This window comes from Podarcis raffonei, chromosome 6 (assembly GCF_027172205.1).
Source record: "Podarcis raffonei isolate rPodRaf1 chromosome 6, rPodRaf1.pri, whole genome shotgun sequence".
NCBI classification, from domain to species: Eukaryota; Metazoa; Chordata; class Lepidosauria; order Squamata; family Lacertidae; genus Podarcis; species Podarcis raffonei.
The window spans coordinates 98,767,746-98,788,905 of NC_070607.1; the positions used below are offsets into that span (position 1 = coordinate 98,767,746).

The 21,160-nt window shown below is 46.6% G+C and overlaps 1 protein-coding gene and 1 long non-coding RNA gene across 3 annotated transcripts; both read right to left on the reverse strand.

Annotated features, from left to right (window-relative positions):
• Positions 1-273: 273 nt before the first annotated feature.
• Positions 274-20,179, reverse strand: LOC128416707 (scuwaprin-a-like). 2 transcript variants are annotated; one of them, XM_053394765.1, is made up of 3 exons: positions 19,953-20,179; positions 18,963-19,097; positions 274-445 (listed from the first exon to the last, which is right to left on the reverse strand). In XM_053394765.1, the coding sequence occupies exons 1-3, from the start codon at positions 20,164-20,166 to the stop codon at positions 438-440; spliced, it is 357 nt and encodes a 118-aa protein (XP_053250740.1). In that variant the 5' UTR covers positions 20,167-20,179; the 3' UTR covers positions 274-437. The 2 variants fall into 2 exon arrangements, with proteins under 2 accessions (XP_053250740.1, XP_053250739.1); XM_053394764.1 differs by lacking the exon at positions 274-445 and adding an exon at positions 18,141-18,318.
• On the reverse strand, positions 4,743-8,656 carry LOC128416713 (uncharacterized). Its single transcript, XR_008331279.1, has 3 exons — positions 8,305-8,656; positions 6,062-6,196; positions 4,743-4,889 (listed from the first exon to the last, which is right to left on the reverse strand). It is a non-coding gene; the product is annotated as an uncharacterized LOC128416713 (long non-coding RNA).
• Positions 20,180-21,160: the final 981 nt, after the last annotated feature.

A 21,160-nucleotide genomic window follows, 5' to 3' on the forward strand; every position in this document is an offset into this window, starting at 1 on the left:
ACACACACATTTTGCCCACCAAACCCTGCTTGGTGAGATGGTCAGATATTTGGGAAGTAGGGACCATAGAACTCAAGAGGTGTGGATTTGCCCTTCACTCAGAGCATTTCCCCTGCTAACTCTGCCCCATTGCGAAACTGCCCTTCCCTGGCTGTATGTGTGATCTGTTGGGTTTCCACAGCCCTCAGCCAGAGGCTCTTCCTCCCTCCCTCCTGCCAACACCCTTTTGGAAAGATATAAGCAAGCAAGACTCAAGAACAAGACACTCTGGTATGCAGGCACAGGGATCATTTTATTGCAGGCAGGGAAGGATGCTGGATCGGGTCTATTGGGTCAAGAGGGAGCTGGGTTTATCGTTGCCTTCACTCCTTGGGTGCTGGGTTCACATCTCCAAAACTGTAGAAGTTGCAGGGATTTCAGGCTGTGCATCACTGTCATCACTTTGCTGCAGGAATAAAAGAGTGTTCAAGCACCCATGGAAATGTGGGATGTGAAACACAAGAGCAGTCAAGTTCAACATTCCTAGAGTGAACATGTTTACATATGGGGAGGAATCTTTGTCCAGCTAGCAGGTAAACTTCATGCTTCCTTCTGGGTTGGGACAGACTTCCTCTGCATGTGACTAGAGGTGGGTGTGGCCTCACCTGTGCAGGTAACAACAAAAGCACAGGGCAGGGCAGCCATCTCTCTCTTTTTGACTACATGCATCGAAGAAGCAACATCTGCTTAGCCAAAGATGCTCTCTGGGCTTCCAGAGAAGACAAAGGGACTGTCCCCTTATATGATAGTTTCCAGGTATATATTACTTTTCTAAGCTAAGTCTGCCTTCTGGGATCTTATTGTGAACAGAATGATTTGTGAGTAAACCTTTTTATACTTTTATAGAAGACTGTGTCTTATCTTTTATGGGGAATAAGGGGGAAATACCAGAACAGTTATTATAGAGGCTTTAGCAAGCCTTAGCAACGCATCCGCTGTGAGTTTAAAAAGGGGGATGTTACTCTGCTAAATTGTGAACTTGTTAACACAAGTTGGAAAGGCTATAATCAGACAATATATCCTCTCCTGCATCCCTGAACATTCCCACAGGAAATGCAGGACAAAGAACCCTAGAGAGATTGGTGCTCATCACCCTAGCTAAGCAGATGACAAGGGTTTCCCTTACCTGGAGATGCCCAGATGGAGCCTTGGACCAAGGTACTCAATGACAGAGCCCCATCCCCTTGTTCCCATGTCATAATTATGTACCATCTCTTAGCTGTCAGTTCAGAGGCAACAGGCATCCCTCCTCGAGCAAAACTGCACTTGAGCAATGTAAGTAAATCCTCTTTTTCATTCATCTTTCTAAAAATGCTTGGTTCATTCTCCACAACAGGGGTGAAGAGGTATTTCCCCTCATTTGGTGCATACACCCCTACTATCAAAAAATTTTCTCCTTGAGACTGAATTTCAATTGCCAAATATCTTCCTTGCTCATCTTTAAAAATAAATTTCGGTAAAAGTTTCTCCTTTGCATATATCACCACTCCTCTCTTTTTAACTTTGTCAGACGAAATAAACTCTTGTCCTAATCTTCTGTTGATAAGTATTTTCCTGTGTAGCCTCATTACATGTGTTTCCTGTAGGCAGATCAAATCCAGTTGTTCTTTTTTTAATATGTGAAAAACAGCTTTTCTCTTTCTAGGGGAATTCAGTCCGTTACAATTCCAGCTTAAAAGTTGCAGAGACATGGTTGGTTATTTAGGTTTCCCTCCCACTGCACCAAGTTGTTGTTCTTCTTCTGTCGGTGGCTTGTCTTTCCCTGAACCAGGGAATCCAAATGATAAGTTTGCTATGTCCAAAATTCCTTTTCCTAACGCCGATGAGTCCTCTCCAGATTCCACTTCCTTCTGTAGATCCTCTTCGTAGTCTTTCAAAAACTTGTCCTTGTCATTTACTGTCCTTATTCTTATTTTTTTCCCTCTGAATTTAAAGGACAGACCCTGGGGAAATTCCCACCTGAAAAGTATTTTATTTCTCCTCAGCAAAACGACCAAATCTCTGTAGTAGGCCCTTACGTCCAAAATATGTTTAGGTATATCCTTGAATATTTCCACAAAGGCGTCTTCAATTTCCAGAGTCCTTTGGTAATGCAGGTTCAGAATTTTATCCCTTTCGTCCTTTGTTCTTAAAGTAATCAAACAGTCTCTTGCTTTATTCTTTCCTTGTCTTCTACCAAGTCTAAATGCGCTCACTATCTTAAATTCTTCCTCCCCTGGGTCTTGCTGCCAAAATTGTAACAGTTCCTTTGTAAGAAAGTCTACCAAGTTATCTTTCTCGCTTTCTGGTACGCCTCTTAGTCTTAAATTCCTCTCCTTCCTTTGTAACTCTATCATAGACAATGTCAGGTCGTGCTCTTCTAATTTCTTATATACCGGTGGTATCTTCTCTTGGGTAGCGGTTGCAATATCCTTAGCTTCCTCCACTAGCTTTCTAGTTGAGGCCGATTCCTCCAATAGTTTTTCAATAGACTGTGTATTAGAATTCACCTTTTTTCCCAATTCATTGATACTTGAAGTGTTCAAGTGAATTTTTGCTGAGGCCTCAGCTACTTGTTTATTTGTCTCAGCCACTTGTTTATTTGTCTCTGCCACTTGTCTATTTGTCTCTGCAACCTGATTGACTAATTTCTCCAAAGATGCATCTATCTTGCCCAATGCTTGAGCCAATAACTCTTCAGCTGACATAGCTTTTGTTTTTGCCTGTGAGGCAAGTCTTAAAAAGTTACTTTAGTTTCCAATATAATTCTAAACAAAGTATCCTTTACAGAGTTGAATCAAAACTTTTTTACTTTTACCCTTGCAGTTTGACAGTTCTTCCCACTGGTCGGCTTCCCTGTCAAAGGCAGTCCGTTTCCAGGTTTTAAAGTCGGCAAATATACTTTTAATCTCCCTTTTTGCAGGACAGATGTCTCTTAAATCACTCCCCCCTGTCCCTGCAAACAGAGGGGCGAATTTCCTTTTTGGTGCTGGATTTTAATCCTTTCAGAAACGTCTTTCTCAGTCAAAGCTTTGAAGTCTCTTTGCTTTGATCTCTTAACAGTCCGGGAAGGCAGACTTCCTGTTTTTACCTTTCCCGTTTCGGTGCCAAATTGTTTATAAATTTATTCCAATTAGCTCTCAAATCCTACTCACGGGTAGTTCTTTTTTAGTGTCCAATTTTCCAGCGAAGAAATCAGCGTTCTCCGACCCTGGCTGAGCGGCTTCGCTTCGCGGAGACGGTTGCGTAGACAGCTCTCAGCCCCGCGCCGCTCTCCCCCTAATAGGTCTGTTCAGGAGCCTTTAAAAAGGCTCCTTCGCAGTGGAGGGGGGCGCAAATGGAGCCCGCCGAGCCTCCGGTTCACAGGCTTCCCCGCCTGTGACTTTTTCGGGTCCCCGCTTTGCCGTAGCGGTGGAACCCAGCTCCGCAAAAGCCGATTGCCTCCGGAGCTCAGAGGCAATCCGCCATTTCGGTCGCTGGCGCTGACCGGAAGTCCCTCACCTTAGACAGGATTACGGCAATCTCGTGGGCATCCACCGCAGCACTTCTGAACACCGGGGCAGGACCAGTCATCTCTACACCGTGCAATGCAGATTCCCACACCTGGATCCCGGGGGCATCGTCCAGGCTTCTCTGCAAAAGAGCAAAGCCCTCAGGGACCCTTAGGCTCCTTTCCAACCTGACAGTTCTAGGGTTCTGTGGCTGAGAGATGCCTTTTGTCCAGAGAGACCCTCCCTGTGCAGTTGCAATGGAGTTCACTTGTGTCTGGAACCCAGAGGACCCCAGAAATCCTCAAGTGGGTTTCAGAAATCCACACTTTGCAATGCAGATTCCCACACCTCGATTCGGAGAGCATTGTTCAGGCTTCTCTGCAAAACAGCAAAACCCTCGGTGACCCTTGGGCTCCCTTTCCAACCTGAAAGTTCTAGTCAACTGATGGTCTAGGCAGCAGACAAAGCTTGTCCATCATGCGTTGTGGTGGCCTTCTTCTCCTTGTGGGTCTCCTTGCCTCAACTGCCTCCTGCCTCAAGCCAGAATCCAGGTAAGCACTTCTGAGTATAGAGATTCTGCAATTCTTCATAAGTCACAATGGCTTTGGTTCACGAAGAAGAGGAGCTTCCTATCCCACCCCACCCTCCACAGAATAAATGGTCTCACCTCTGACAGGACTGGCACAAGCTCGTGGGCAACTCCCGCAGCACTTCTGAGCTCCAGGGCATGACCAGTCATCCTTACACCGCACCACGCAGGGTCCAGCCATACCTGGCTGACTCCCAGGACATTCCCCAGGTTTCTCTGCAGCAGAGCAGAATTCCAAGGTTGAGAGATGTCTTTGGCCAGAGAGGCTCTCTCTCTTCATGTGGGATGGGGCTCCTTTGCATCCAGTAGCCCGAGGAGCCCAGGATTCCTAAGGTGGCCTCTGTTCTGCTCAGGGGTCCGAGGTGTCACACAAAACTAGACTTCCCAATAGCTCCCTACCCCTGCTGTAGGGTGGTCCCTGCACTCTCAGCAGCTCAGGAGCAGAACAAGTCCTGTCTTTCGGAGCAGCAGGATAGAAAATTGCTCCATCTTCTATGTGGTGGCCCTTCATGTATTCAAAGATAGCTCTCCTACTTACTCTTAGTCGTCTCTTGTCCAGGCTAAGCAGACCCAATAAAAAACAATAAATCAGCAGCAGCAGCAGCAGCATCTGCCTAATTGTGCTGTGTCCTCACACAAGGGGCTCAGCCTCTTACCTGGATTTATGCAGACCCTGGAGCACATGATTGAACAGCATTTCTGGGGGAAAGGACAATCATCATCTTTACGGCATTCCTTTATGCAAGGTGGCCTCACTACTGCAGGAAAGAAAGGGCAGCTTCCAGGTCTTTCTGCAAGACAGAACAATATTACGGCTCAGAGACATCTTTTTAAAGGAGGGCAACAGTGGTGTAGAATTAGTTGTGGCTTTTCGCATCCCAGCAACCAAAGATTGTGTATTTCTAGGAGGAGCACAGCTCAGATGAAGAGTCTCCAAGTTTTACTCTCCCTCCCTCCTAGCAAAGGGATGGACATCTGGGCTGAAGCTGGATCAGTCTTTGCTGGGGCTGGCTAAGTTTCCCCACTGTGGCCACTCCTATCCCTTGGTGTTCTTTCCAGCTATGAAGTGGGCATCAGAGATTTCCTTCATGCATCTGCTTCACCTTTAAAGCCCTATGCGGCCTAGGACCCACGTACCTACGGGACCGCCTCTCCTGGTATGCCCCACGGAGGACCTTAAGGTCCACAAATAACAACACTTTGGAGGTCCCAAACCTGAAGGAGGTTAGATTGTTCTCAACTAGGGCCGGGGCCTTTTCAATACTGGCCCTGACATGGTGGAACGTTCTGTCACAAGAGACTAGGGCCCTGTGGGACTTAACATCTTTCCGCAGGGCCTGCAAGACAGAGCTGTTCCACCTGGCCTTTGGTTTGGACTCAGCCTGACCCTTATGTTTCCCTCCCCTTATAGTCTTGATTTATTGGCTACTTTAAAATGAGGCTGCATTTTAAATTGCATTTTAACCTGTATTTTAAATTGGGTCCCTCCCCTTCTCTTTTCCCCCTATTATGTTTTTACTGTGATTTAATTTTTGTTAGCCACCCTGAGCCTGGCTCTGGCCAAGGAGGGCGGGGTATAAATAAATTTTATTATTATTGTAATTTATTAGTCTGCTTCTGAGGGGAAAGGACTTCCTCCCGTTGTTTGGTGGGCAGCTTTCTCAGAGACGAGGGCTACACTTGTCCTTTTGAGTATTTCTCAGGAGCGCTTGAAAGCCTTTGTGCCAGAAGCACAGTGAAGTCCCGGGGAATTGATAAAGCTAAGAATCTTAACAGCTGCTGAATGGCTGGATTCTGACCTCTCAGTTCTTGCTGAGCTCCTCAGTAAAGAGTGGACAAGCTCACAGGTCCCAGCTCTTTCCCATACACCCCACCTCCCTTTAATATAGGGGACATGCTACTGAAGGTGAGACTGTTGCACCCCAAGACCCCAGTCTGCTTCTGAGGGGAAATGACTTCTTACCTTTTAGTGGAGTTTGGCAAGTGTGGCCACAGTTGTTGCTGCAGCACTTCTTCTTTCCAGGACATGAATCATCTCCAGAACATTCCTCCACACATAGTCCAAAGCCTTCTCGTGGGGGGCAGTATCCTGGCTTCCCTGGAACAGAACAAGCACATGACTGCCCGGCAGTGGAGTGGGGGTCTTTTAAGTCAGCCCACTCTGGGCTCCAGGCTCCCTTATAGATTGGAATTGGAAGACATCCCCAAGTCCAAGCCCCGGCAATGTAGGAACCACAGCTCAAGAACCTCTTGGAGACATCTGCTTTACTCTTGGACTGCAGCTTAAGGACTGTGGGTGGGTATTGGAGAGGCATCTCCATCCCTTCCTCCTCCTCCCCAGCTGTCATTCACAGAATCCTAGAACTGGGATTCAGACTCGGATGCTGAACCTGAGGGATCCCAGCCTGCACAGGATTCCCTGCCTCCAGAACCAGCTGAGCCGGGGCTGGGGCCTGAGCCTGAAGGGTCCTCACCTGTGCTGGATCCTCAGGTGCAGGCACCAGCTGAGTTTGCTCTGGCTCATGAGCTGATGGAGGACCCATTGCCTGCAGGTGCTCCACTCTCAGCCCCATGTCAGAGGAAGCTGAGGTTGCCTCTGGGTCCGGTCACCCTCCAGCCTCTCCTGAGCTGCAGAGGCTCAGGGCAGAGAGGCGGAGGGAACTAAGTTCTCTCAGGAGGAGTGCTTGCCTCCAGGCCAGGAGAGGTGAGTCACCTGAGGAACGAGGCCGCCCTATGCCTCGGGACAGATAAAAGTCCCGGCCAGCCCCTGTCCCAAGTTGCAGGAGCAACATTGTTGGTTGCTAGTTCCTGCCTGAACCCTGTCCCGCTTTTCTGCCAGAGCTCCTGACCCGCCCTGGCTCCCTGCTTGCATGTCTGTTCCTGACTTCACCCGAATCCCTGCCCTGCACCCAGCTTCAGCTACTACGGACTGCCTCCACATTGCACCTTTGACCACGGACCAGAATTGGACCTCGCCTCTCGGGTAACCCATTGGACCAGCACAGCAGAGTTGGAATGGACCCCCAAGGGGCATCTAGTCCAACTGCCTCCAATGCAGAAATCAGAACTAACGAATCCCTGAAAGATGTCTTCTGCTAAAAAGCCTCCAATTTCGATGATAAATTTTGGAAGAGTTCCCTGCAGAATTTAGGGCTGGCCTACAAAAGCAAGCCCAGCTGTGGGATTGTAAAGCCACTGGTGGAGGAGAAGGCAGAGGCTGGAGAAAGGAGTTTGAGTGGAAAGTGTCCTTTCCCCAACATGGGCACCCCTTGAGGAGCTCGCCAAAGCTGCCATACCAGAAATTGGGTGTGGAGGGGGTAAAAGGTAAAGGGGAAGGGGAAGGGGAAGCTGCCCCTGGGTCCAGTAACCCTCCAGCCTCTCCGGAGCTGCAGAGGCTCAGGGCAGAGAGGCGGAGGGAACTAAGTTCTCTCAGGAGGAGTGCTCGCCGTAAGGCCAGGAGCGGCGGGTCACCTGTGGGCCCCTGACCATTAGGTCCAGTCGTGACTGACTGTGGGGTTGCGGCGCGCATCTCGCTTTATTGGCCGAGGGAGCCGGTGTACAGCTTCTGGGTCATGTGGCCAGCATGACTAAGCCACTTCTGGCGAACCAGAGTAGCACAAGGAAATGCCATTTACCTTCCCGCTGGAGCGGTACCTATTTATCTACTTGAACTGGTGTGCTTTCAAACTGCTAGGTTGGCAGGAGCAGGGACCGAGCAATGGGAGCTCACCCTGTTGTGAGGATTCGAACTGCCGACCTTCTGATCAGCAAGTCCTAGGCTCTGTGGTTTAACCTACAGCGCCACCCGTGCCGACCTTCTGATCAGCAAGTCCTAGGCTCTGTGGTTTAACCCACAGCGCCACCCGTGTCTCATGAAGGGGGTAGCTGCCTTCTGAATGGGACACAGGTGTTGGAAGCCTCCGTCCAACCTTGATGCCTGTTTCCTCTCATTTCAACAGAGCTCTATGGTTTCTTGCAGCTGATGTCAATCAAAACAAGAGCCATAAAGTGCAGGGGGTGCATGGTAGAGCCCCCTTAAACACTCCCAGACAGACGGCCCTCCATGGCTCAGTAATGCCTGCTCCTCTGAAGGATCTGAACTCCACACACAGAGCAGCAGCAGAAGAAGAGGAGACGTGTAGAGAGAGCCTTCCTCAGGTAGAAAGGGCTCCATCTTTCAGGCAGGGTCCAAAGGGGGTCACATACCTTGGCCAGAGGCAGAGGGCACCACGGCACAGAGAGAGAGGAGCCCCACGAGGAGGAAGATGAGAGCACCAGGCCTCATGGCTAGGCAGGTCACTGTGCCCTCCAGCCTCCAGCCAGGTGGTTTTTATAATCCCCCAATGCAGCAGGAGCCCCAGCCAGACCAGAGAGGAGACAATGAGGAAAGGTGGTGCTGGCAAAAGTTCCCGCATTGCACAAGAAACTATGAGGAGAATGTAAAGGTCGCTGTCCCTTGGCAAGCTAAGATCAAAGGGGCCACTTCACATTGCGTTCTCCATTTGCAATCCAATTTCCAAGAAAGTGTCTCAGGGGTCAATGCTCCTTTTGCAAAACAAATGTCATTGTGCAGAAGAAGTGGGAAGATGTTGGGGAAATGGGAGAGGGCTTTTGCATGCCCTGGGTATGGCTCCATCTGGGTTCTGGTATTATAAACCAGCGGCTGAGAGGCTGGAGGGCGCTCCATCCTGCCTAACCATGAAGTCTGGTGGCCTCCTCATCTCCCTCCTCCTTGGGCTCTTCACTCTCTGTGCCTTGATTCCCTCTGCCAAGATAGGTCATCCCTTTTGGACCCTTCCCTTTCCTCCAAGGGCAAGACTATCTGGACAGTACTGGTTCCCACATGGGCGGTGGTTCTTCTGGACCTTCTGGTGCTCCAACACCACCGAGAAGTTCAGCTGAGAGAAGAACAGGAGGGTTTTTGTCATGGTGGTCTGGCAAGTGACTTTCCCAAGAGTGTTTAAACAATGGCTTTAGCGGTGATTCCTGCATTGGTGGAGGTTGGATTAGATGAGCCTTTTTCTACTTTTCTATGATGCTATCCTATTGTCAAGGAGTTGTCAGGCGAGCTCAGGTCATCCACAGGGCTGGAAAGAACGTGAGGCATGAAATGCAATTAGCTTTTATTCACAGAAAGCAACAACACAACCAAGTCACTCTGGCTTGACTTAGCTTGAGACGTTGCTGGAAATGTTGCCTTCTAGCCTCTCACACTGGATCCCTCTCATTCTATGGAGGAGGAGAGCCATTAGCAGAGGCAACCTGTGATTCCTCTCTGTCCAGGTCCTCTTCTTCCATGTCCTCCTGGACAGGTAGCAGCACCACTCTGCCTCATCCAGCCAGTCCCTGACACCTACCATGCAGCTTCGTTGAAGGTCCTATATTTGCAGCATGCATTTTCCCCTATGGACATGAACATGAGATGGTCTCTTTTCTGCTGAAGCAATCTAGAGGACTCTATGTTGAGAGTAGGAGCTGCGGCTGCAGCCCAGCACCAGGGCAGAAGGGGTAACATGCAGGGGGAGGAGGTCTCTGAGGGACAGGCCTCAGTTGGGGAAAGCCCAGCATAAAGCCAAAGGCGGGGGCCTTGCAGAAAAAAGGAGCCAGCCTCATTCTTCTCCCCTTCCACCCCTTTCCCCTTGAAATGCCATTCCTCTGCAAAAGGATAAAACATAAGATACTTACAGATATAAAAGACAGAGGCAATTTTGCCCTCCCAGACCTTAAATTATATTATGAAGCCGCAGGTCTGGTATGGATTAGGGACTGGGTAAAGTTGGAAAAGCAAGAAGCATTAGAATTGGAAGGACATGACAATAGATTTGGATGGCACACATATCTATGGTATGGGAAAGGGAAAGTACACAAAAGTTTCTATAACCACATAATTAGGAAATCATTAATGAGAGTATGGGAGAGATATAAAGATTTACTAGAACAGAAGACTCCTTGGTGGCTTTCACCACATGAAGCTTTACTGCTCAAACCATTTGGAAAGAAAGCAAAGTGGCTCACGTAGGCTGATTTGTTAACAGACCAAGAAGGAAAATGGAAATTAAGAGATTATGAGGAAATAAAAGACCATTTGCAGAGTTGGTTACCGGCAATTACACGAGATATATAAAGAAGACAATAAAAAAGGATTCAGTTATGTGGCATCTAGATTTCAAAAGGAAGTTGTGGAAGGGAAAGTAATGTTGCTGAAAGGTGCATATAGTATTCTGCTAGAATGGGAAACAAAAGATGAGGAGGGGAAATCAGTCATGATTAAATGGGCACAAGACATAGGTCATAATATAATGTTTGAAGATTGGCAAAGACTGTGGAAAACTGATTTAAAATTCACAGACTGTTCTTCACTGAAAGAAAACACATGAAAATGATGTATAGATGGTACATAACACCACTACAGATAACCCATTCCTCTGGAAAGGGAAAGGGAGAAAACAAGGCTTCTACCACTCTTCCCCATCCAGCTACAGGGTGCCAAAATATTGGAGGGGCCTAGGTAAGCCCCACCCTGCATAATCAATCACAAGACATGGTGCGCCAACACACCATTTCAATGGCAATCCCCATCAACTGGGTGGGGGGCTGGTCCACTGAAATATTTTTTTGGGGGGGCGAAGGGGCCTTGGCCCCTAGGAGTTGGCTCCTATGCCTCCATCTCACACATTGTGTCCACCCCAGGAATGAAGATTCACAGAATTGTGGGATGTGAAACACAAGAGCAGTCAAGCACAACATTCCTAGAGTGAACATGTTTACACATGGGGAGGAATGTTTGTCCAGCCAGCAGCTAAACTTCCTGTTTCCTTCTGGGCTGGGACAGACTTCCTCTGCATGTGACTAGAGTTGGGTGTGGCCTCACCTGTGCAGGTAACGAGAAAAGCACAGGGCAGTCATCTCTCTCTCTATGACTACATGCATCAAAGAAGCAACGTCTGCTTAGCCAAAGATGCCCTCTTGGTTTCCAGCCAAGAGAGGACAAAGGGACTGTCTCCTTATGAGACAGTTTACAGGTGTATGTTACTTTTCTAAGCTAAGTCTGCCTCCTGAGAGCCTATTGTGAACAGAATGATGTGTGAGTAAACTCCTTTTATACTTTTATAGAAGACTGTGTCGTGTCTTATCTTTTATGAGGGAATAAGGGGGAAATACCTGAACAGTTATTATAGAGGCTTTAGCGAGCCTGAGCAAATGCATCCGCTGTGAGTTTAAAAAGAGGAATGTTACTCTGCTAAATTGTGAACTTGTTAACACAAGTTGGAAAGGCTATAATCAGACAATATATCCTCTCCTGCATCCCTGAACATTCCCACAGCACATACCTCCAGCAGGCAGATTTTTTTGTGATTGGTGCGGTCGTTGTCATGAAAATATGCCCGCTGATCACGCAAGATTCCCACAAGAATCAGAGAACTGCTGAGTGGGAAGGGCCCCCCCAAGGTCATCTAGGCCACTCCCCTATGCTGCAGGGATTGCCTGGCAGGAGGCCATCCAACCCCTGTTTAAAAGCCTTCCATGAAGGAGAGACCACCATCTTCCAAGTGAGTCCGTTCCACTGTTCAAGAGCTCTTACTGCCGGAAAGACGTTTTGGTTCTCTGGCTTCTGGAACACGCCAGAGCTGTGCCCCACTATCTTGGGAGGGAGTCAGAGCCTTGGGGTTGTCTTGGGTTGCAGAGAGACCTCCAAGATGCTCCACCCTTCCTTCCAGGTATCATCACAACCATTACTTCATTCATTGGTTTCCAGCCAATTTTCCTTAGGATTTATTTAACTATACAAAGACACAGAATTCTTTTTGAAATTTTGTAACTCGGTGATGCAAGATTACATACAGGTATGAATTCAAAAATAAATCCAAGGCAGGGAACACAATGAAATGTAAAATGAATTTATTTTTAATAATAATTTTTATTAGTTTTCAATTACAATCCAGTAATAGCCTCATCATAACAATATCAATTTATAATACAATTATTAATACCAATCGTTCAAATACCTAATTATATAATTTGATGAATTGGTTATTTGCTTTATTTCATCATTCCAAATCTTATTATAGAATCATAGAATCATAGAATCATAGAGTTGGAAGAGACCACAAGGGCCATCGAGTCCAACCCCCTGCCAAGCTGGAAACGCCATCAGAGCACTCCTGACATATGGTTGTCAAGCCTCTGCTTAAAGACCTCCAAAGAAGGAGACTCCACCACACTCCTTGGCAGCAAATTCCACTGTCGAACAGCTCTTACTGTTCAACCATTACTTTGATTTCATAATAATAATCCCTTATACAGCAACTGCAATATTAAGAACTTCTGTGTTGACACATTAAATGATTTATAACTCTACAAGTGAGGAACTCAAACTATATCCTTGTTCTTCCTGTGTGTGGCATTTATTCCGTCCATGGTGTTTCTTCCTGTCCTTGTAAGATATTTTGTCTTTCTTTCCCCTGGTTGTTGCTGTTATCCGTCTGCCTTGGGCAGAGCTGATATCCCATTGTGGTTCCAGAAATTTCTCCCTCACTCTGTCCCATGCTTCGTTGTTTTGCAACTCGAACAACAGCTGCAAAAGTCGCTCTGTCCCAATAAATAACCTTTTTTCACCATTTGCTGTCTGTCAAACTGCAGATAACTCAATAATGAACCTTATCAGTTTCTTGGCAGTTCACAGATTCCTTTCATCCTTCCTTCCAGCTGAAGACAAACGAGCAATTATACTTCCAATTAAATTAAATTTCAAGTCCTCTTAGCATTTTTCAGTTCACTCCATATATAATAAAGGATGGGGAAGAGTCAGCTCTAAGCTTCCATCGTAAACCTTTTGCAAAACAGAGCTTACCTCTCTTTTTCTTTTCCTTTTTACACACAGAGTTCTGTTTGATGTTCTATCCCATATTTATAATCCCATTTATTCCACCCTCACTTGTACTAATATACTTTGAACTAATATTCAGAGGAGGGTGGCCGAATCATAAATGTAGAGAAGAAAACTTTTAATAAAGAAACTTTAGGCTCCCCCCCTCTTTTGCAACGAATGAAGTCTTATCTCAAGTTCAAACCTTAAAGTCTTGACAGTTGGTTTTGTTCCACAGTTTGTGATCTCATCTCTTCTAGCACGTGCCTGTACTTTAGCCCAATTAAGCTCTAATTAACAAGAGAACCTCTGCTTCCTAATGGCGGCGTTGGAGGGTTTTCAACAGGCAAAGTGCTTTTGCACTCAGTGCCTCTCTGCCCCCCACATTCCATTCTCTGGGGGGAATTTGCAAGGACTGATGCCCAAACCAGATAAAATGACCAAAGTAATTTTAACAATCATTGTTTTTGCAATGTACTGCAGCAAGAAAGAGCATTATAGGGGCTAAAACGTAAGCGCTGAGGCACTTAAGGCTCTTTTTGTACAAAGACAAAATCTCTCCGGCACAATTCCTTATTGTTCCTTTATTCCTTTGTTCCAGATGCTCAGACTGGCAGCCGCCCCAATAACAAATGACTTCCAAGAATCCTGAATGTGCCTATCAGCCAAAGGTGTGCACAGACCCTGGGGGTCTCTGGCGGAGCTTGCTGCTTGGGGGCCGGAGCGTCAGGGGTGGAGTGAGCCACCCATGGTGGACATTTGGCACGCCCCCCCACCTCCCAAGCCTCCCCTGAGCTGTCAAAATGAAGGGGGAAGTTTAGTGACCTTATGCTGCTTTCAACCTGCTCTTATCCTATGAGCATTTGTCAATAGATGTCTTTTTTTGCTTACTGGATCTAAAATTAATTGGGGGGGGAGTGATATTGGATTAGCAGTAGGAAAAAGGTATCTAGAGCAGTGGTTCCCAACCTTTTTTGGGGAGCCATGCCCCACCTAAGCATCTCTAAAATCTTGATGCCCCCACCCCCAACATATACCGGTAATTCTTATTATTCAAAAAGTGAACTCAATTCAAGTGGAGGAAGCCTAAAAGGCCATTAACTTGGTCTAACTCATCTTCAAATTGCCCCCCCCCAAATTAAATTACCCCACATTGGGAACCACAGATCCAGAAGAAAGTTGTGAGGAAGCAATTAGCTGGGACCTTAAAAGATGGGTCCTTCACAAAGATGGAGTATCCCTTGAGGACTTCCTTCCTAGACAGCCTCGCCTTTGGGCTCAATCTGGGTTCTCTTTGTTTTTGTTTTTTTTTAAATATTTTTATTAAACAGTTTTTATAATCACACAAACAATACATAACAACAACAAATACATAGACAAACAATAACAAAAAAAAAAAAAGACAAGTACCATTTCATATCCTAATTTCTTAAACCTTTTTTTCCTCGACTTCCTCATGCCTCCCTTTTCTGTATTCCAAATTCTAATCAAATACTCAGCAAATCTTCCCTTATTTTACTTTGAATTTTAGCTAATCTTCCTTATTCTCCTTGTCTTAACCATTGCTAATAGTAACCATTTACTTTCCAGTCCAACATCATTCTAACTTTCATTAATTTTGTAATATTTCTTTAAATAGTCCTTAAACTTTTTCCATTCTTCTTCCGCCGCTTCTCTTCCCTGGTTTCGGATTCTGCTCGTCATTTCTGCCAGGCCCATGTAGTCCATCACCTTCATCTGCCATTCTTCCAGTGTGGGTAGATCCTGTGTCTTCCAGTACTTTGCAATGAGTATTCTAGCTGCTGTTGTAGCGTACATAAAGAAAGTTATATCCGTCTTTAACACCCCTTGGCCGACAATGCCCAAGAGAAAGGCCTCTGGTTTCTTAGGAAAGGTATATTTAAATACCTTTTTAAGTTCATTATAGATCATTTCCCAGAATGCCTTAATCTTCGGGCACGTCCACCAAAGGTGAAAAAATGTACCTTCCTTTTCTTTACATTTCCAACATTTATTATCAGGCAAATGGTAAATCTTTGCAAGCTTGACTGGGGTTATGTACCACCTATAAATCATTTTCATAATGTTTTCTCTTAAGGCATTACATGCCGTAAATTTCATCCCGGTAGTCCACAACTTTTCCCAGTCAGCAAACAAAATATTATGACCAATGTCCTGAGCCCATTTAATCATAGTTGACTTGACCGTTTCATCTTGTGTATTCCATTTCAGCAGCAAGTTATACATTTTTGACAAATTCTTAGTACTGGATTCTAACAATTCAGTCTCCAATTTTGATTTTTCCACCTGGAAGCCAACTTTACTGTCCAATTTAAACACTTCATTTATTTGGTGATAATGCAACCAATCTCTCACCTTCTCTTTTAATTTATCAAAACTCTGCAATCTCAGTTTGTCCCCTTCTTTTTCTAGAATTTCCCAATATCTTGGCCACTTCGACTCCATATTTAACTTTTTAACTGCCTTAGCTTCCATTGGCGACAACCACCTTGGGGTTTTATTTTCCAGCAAATCTTTATATCTGACCCAAACATTTAATAGTGCTTTTCTGACAATATGGTTTTTAAAGCTTTTATGTGCTTTAACCTTGTCATACCACAAATATGCATGCCACCCAAAAATATTGTTAAAACCTTCCAAGTCCAAAATGTCTGTGTTTTCAAGAAGCAGCCAATCTTTTAGCCAGCAGAAAGCTGCCGCTTCATAGTACAGTTTAAAGTCTGGCAGGGCAAACCCCCCTCTTTCCTTTGAATCCGTTAATATCTTAAATTTTATTCTGGGCTTCTTGCCCTGCCAGACAAATTTAGATATGTCTTTCTGCCACTTCTTGAAACTGTCCATTTTATCCATTATTTGTAATGCTTGAAACAAGAACAACATTCTTGGCAATACATTCATTTTTATAACTGCGATTCGACCTAACAAGGAAAGCTTCAAGTTTGACCAAATCTCCAAATCTTTTTTCACTTCTGTCCAAGTTTTTTCATAATTGTCTTTAAATAAGTTCACATTCTTAGCTGTCATATTTATACCCAAATATTTCACTTTTTTAACCACAGTCAACCCCGTCTCATTCTGAAACCTTTCTTTTTCAACCTGTGTTAAATTTTTCTCCAATACCTTAGTCTTTAACTTATTCAATTTAAATCCTGCCATTTGACCAAACTCTTGAATTATTTCCAAAACTCTTTTCGTGCTAGCTTCTGGCTCTTGTAATGTAAGTACTAGGTCATCTGCAAATGCTCTCAGTTTGTATTGTTTAGCTCCGACCTGAAACCCTTTAACCAACTGGTCCCTCCTAATCATATTAAGCAAAACCTCCAGGACCGATATAAAAAGTAGTGGGGAGATAGGACACCCCTGACGTGTCCCTTTTTCAATCTTGAACTCTTCTGTAACCACATTATTTACAATTAATTTTGCTTTCTGTTCAGAGTATATTGCACCTATACCATTTTCAAACCCTTGGCCTACCCCCATCCCCCGGAGGTTCTTCAACATGAAACTCCAAGATATATTGTCAAAGGCTTTCTCAGCGTCCACAAATATCAAAACAGCCTTGGTATTTATATTCACTTCCAACTTCTCCAAAATGTCAATTATGTTCCTTACATTCAATCTGGGTTCTCTTTGACTCCACTTTCAAAGTGTTCTGCTCACCTTCCACTTTGCCAGGCACATCTGACTCTTTAATAAGCTGGGGTGTTTCTCTGTCACTGTTATGGCTGACATCATAATGCTATTGGGCTGCTTGGCTTAACTGGAAAGGGGGTGGGGGCTGGAAGATGGAAGGCAATGACAGCATCCCAGGCCAGCCAACTTTGGCTTAAAAACCTCCAGGGAAGGGGAGAGAGAGTCTGTTCTACTGTCAAACAACTCTTACTGTCAGAAAGTCCTTCCTAATGTTTAGTTGAGACCCCCTTTGTTTTGACTTCAACCCATTGGTGTGGGTCCTCCCCTCTCCTTTTTCGAGACCCAGAAAGAGGGCTTGGGATGGCTGACTATATTTGACTTGGTTGGGAATCTGAGTCTCTGTGAAATGGGTGTCTTTGATCTGGGGTGGCATGAAGAGGACGCCTTGCTACCCTATGGAAATGGGGGTCCAGCTCAGGATGCTGCCTCCAAGGAACAGAACTCCCAGCCTGAAAGGCCAGGCTCCATGTGGTTAAAAAGGTAAAGGGACCCCTGACCATTAGGTCCAGTCATGACCAACTCTCAGGCTCATCTCGCTTTACTGGCTGAGGGAGCCGGCGTAAAGCTTCCGGGTCATGTGGCCAGCATGACTAAGCCGCTTCTGGCTAACCAGAGCAGCGCACGGAAATGCCGTTTACCTTCCCGCCGGAGTGGTACCTATTTATCTACTTGCACTTTGACGTGCTTTCGAACTGCTAGGTGTGCAGGAGCAGGGACTGAGCAACGGGAGCTCACCCCATCGCAGGGATTTGAACCGCCGAACTTCTGATTGGCAAGTCCTAGGCTCTGTGGTTTAACCCACAGTGCCACCTGCGTCCCTCCATGTGGTTAGGACTCCTCATATTCACACTGCTCCCACCTGAGTCTTCCACCTGAGGGTCACACAATGCTGCCACTTTGGACTCTGTGTGGAAGAGGAATCAGCTCTTGGCTGCTGAATAACCAGAGGAAGAGGCCCCAGGAGTTCTGGTCACCCTCCCTGCCCATCACTGCAGGGGGGTCCTGCACACACAGCTGCTGCTGTCCTGTGTCCAGTTGATTTCAAAAGCGGAAAGTGGGCATGAAAGCAGCAACACACTCCAAGAGGGAGCCCACAAAGGACCTGGGTCCCAGAGGCAAGACACAGCAAGCCCTGCTTCATTAGTCAAATATTTGAGAACTAGGGATGGAAGTCAAGAGAGGGGTGCATTATTTGACCTACAAGATCCTGTTACACCCAGCCTGCTGTAAATCAATGGCCTTAGTTCTCCTGCTTCTACCCCCCAACGGACAGTGACCCTTCGCCCTTCACCCAAGTGCATTTCCCCTGCTAACTCTGCCCCATTGCGAAGCTGCCCTTCCCTGGCTGTATGTGTGATCCGTTGGGTTTCCACAGCCCTCAGCCAGAGGCTCTTCCTCCCTCCCTCCTGCCAACACCCTTTTGGAAAGATATAAGCAAGCAAGACTCAAGAACAAGACACTCTGGTATGCAGGCACAGGGATCATTTTATTGCAGGCAGGGAAGGATGCTGGATGGGGCCCATTGGGTCAAGAGGGAGCTGGGTCTATCGTTGCCTTCACTCCTTGGGTGCTGGGTTCACCCTCTCCAAAACTGTAGAAGTTGCAGGGATTTCAGGCTGTGCATCACTGTCATCAATTTCCTGCAGGGGTAAAAGAGTGTTCAGGCATCCAAGAACCCTCGAGAGATCGGTGCTCATCACCCTAGCTAAGCAGACGACAAGGGTATCCCTTACCTGGAGATGCCCAGATGGAGCCTGGGACCAAGGTGCTCATTGACAGAGCCTTGGCCCCATCCCCCTGTTCCCATGTCATGATTATGGACCATCTCTTAGCTGCCAGTTCAGAGGCAACAGGCAAAACTCCTTGAGCAAAACTTGGACAATTTGTGCAGAACTGCTGCCTTCAGCCCACCTAGTTCCTTTCTTGACTCCATTCAAGGTGCCTACATTAATGTCAAAAGCCCTAAATAACTTAGGCACCAACTATCTGAGAGAGCTTCTCCATACTTGCAGACTCTCTTGGGAGTAAACATCAGCAGGCAGTTCCTCCACCCTGACAAAGTCATCTCTGAGGCAGCCCCTAAGTTGGGGGAACTCCCTTCCCACAGAGGTGTGTCTGGCACCCTCATTATGTTGTTCCCACCTGATAGACCAACTCTATTCCTGAGACTGCAATTTGTTTTAACTGCAGTTTCAAACTGCAACAGACACTGGGAGCCCTTAGTGAAGGGAAAGGGGGGGCAATAAATAAGAATAAATCATCCAGAAGGGGCTCAGCATCTTACTTGGATTTTCGCAGACCATGGAGCAAAATTTTGGGCAGCATTTCTGGACGGAAGGACAATCATAATCTGTATTACACCACTTAATGCAAGGTGGCTTCACTACTGCAGCATAGAAAGGGCAATTTCCAGGCTTCCCTGTAACAAAGAACATCATTATGGCTCAGAGACAACATTTGAAAAGCCTTTCTTTATCCCAGCCTTTATAGGATGAGCACAGCCCAGATGAATAAGTTTCCTCCTGTTTTTCTCCTCCCTCTGAACACAGCATTGAACATCTGGGTTGCAACTGGATTAGTCTTTGCTGGGGCTGGCTAACTTCTCCCACAGTGGCCACCCCCATCCCTTGATGGGGATGTGTAGTGTGGTGGAGTGGTTAAGAGCGGTAGAATCGTAATCTGGGGAACCGGGTTCACGTCTCCACTCCTCCACATGGAGCTGCTGGGTGACCTTGGGCTAGTCACACTTCTCTGAAGTCTCTCAGCCCCACTCACCTCACAGTGTGTTTGTTGTGGGGGAGGAAGGGAAAGGAGATGGTTAGCCGCTTTGAGACTCCTTTGGGTAGTGATAAAGTGGGATATCAAATCCAAACTCTTCTTCTTCTTGATGCCAAGTTCTTTCCAGCTTTGGACTGGGCACCAGAGACCTCCTTTCTGCACCTGCTTAACTCCTGGGCTGCAGCTTTTAGGGCCACCTTTAGTTGCTTGTGTGTGTTGGGGAGGTGCCTCCATCTCCATCCTCCCCTCCCCTCCTCATCTATCACCCCACTTCTCTTCCTTCCTCCCATCCATAAGAACTCTCTCGTTTCCTACAGGAGATGGCAACACATTGAAGGATTCACTGTGGAGCCACTTACAACATTCCCAGGTATAGCGGTGCCTCTGCTCCTCTGAAGAGTCTGGACTCTACACTTGGAAGGGTTTGGGGGTGTGGGATGAAGGGGATCCCACACAAAGCATCATCAGAAGGATCGGCCCCAATGGGGTCACATACCTTGGGCTGAGGCAGAGGGCATCATGGCACAGAGAGCAAAGAGCCCCACGAGGAAGAAGACGAGGCCACCAGACTTCATGGTTAGGCAGAGCAGAGTGCTCTCTAGCCTGTAGCCAGGTGCTTTATAAGGCCACATCCTCAGGGGAGCCCTGCCCAGATTTAATTGGCTGTAGGAAGGTGAGGCCGTCATTGCACAAGAAATGATGAGAAGCATGTATTGCACAGGTTGTGGTCCCTGTACAAGGGAAGATCAAAGAGGTTGTTTGGCAATATAGTCCCCATTTCCCCATTCAGAGACACAACAGCACATGTCCCACTCAGAGGCTTCCCTGATGCTTCTGGTTGGGCACAGTGAGGATGGAATGATGGCGCAGCAGCAGGGTCTTTGGGGGCTCCTCTTGCCTCCTCATGCTCTCTTCTAAGCGCAACCAGTGGAGCACTTCACTGTGCAGTCTTTCTGGGCCCACCAAGCACCTTCTGCCAGGTTCAAAGAACCACGGGCTTGCAAAAAACAAACAAACCCCTTAACCGTTTGAACTGGAAGATGGAGAAAGCATTTGGAATACCATGTGCAGTTCTGACCACCTTCCCTTGATATGATTTTTTTTTTTTTTGAAAAGGTTCAGAAAACGGCTAACCAAAACTATGAAAGGGATGGAGCCCAAGAGCTACAAAGAAAAGTTTATAATAATAATTTTTTATTTGTATCCCACCCTCCCCAGCCGAGGCTGAGCTCAGAGCGGCCAGTAAAAAGGTGTAGCTAGTTAAGTCAAAAATGCTGCTCACTTTGCCACTAACCTGCTTCCCCTCCTCTGGCTTCTTACCACATCCTGGAGCTTCCCTCTGCTTGCTTAAGCATGGTCAAGGTTTAGTAGAACAGCTTAGTCAGCATATGGCTGTTTGAAGGTGGGACTCTTCCGTGCAGCTGTCCTTTGTGCCTTACGACAGCTGCCCAGCCGGCTGGGATGGGGATGAAATGCTTTTGGGTCTATGTGTCTAAGGGTAGCATTGCTGCAGAAATAGTAATTTATTATGGGCAGTGGCAACCCATGCTAGAAGGGCAAGGGCAAGTGTATTTAGGGAGCAATTGGGCAAACATCTATCTGAGTGCTTCCCAGGAAAGAGAGCTAGAGGCTCTGCTTGAAGAGGAGGCAAAGAATATGTTTGAGGAGTCACATCATCTAATGACTCATATTAAGGCTGTGGTC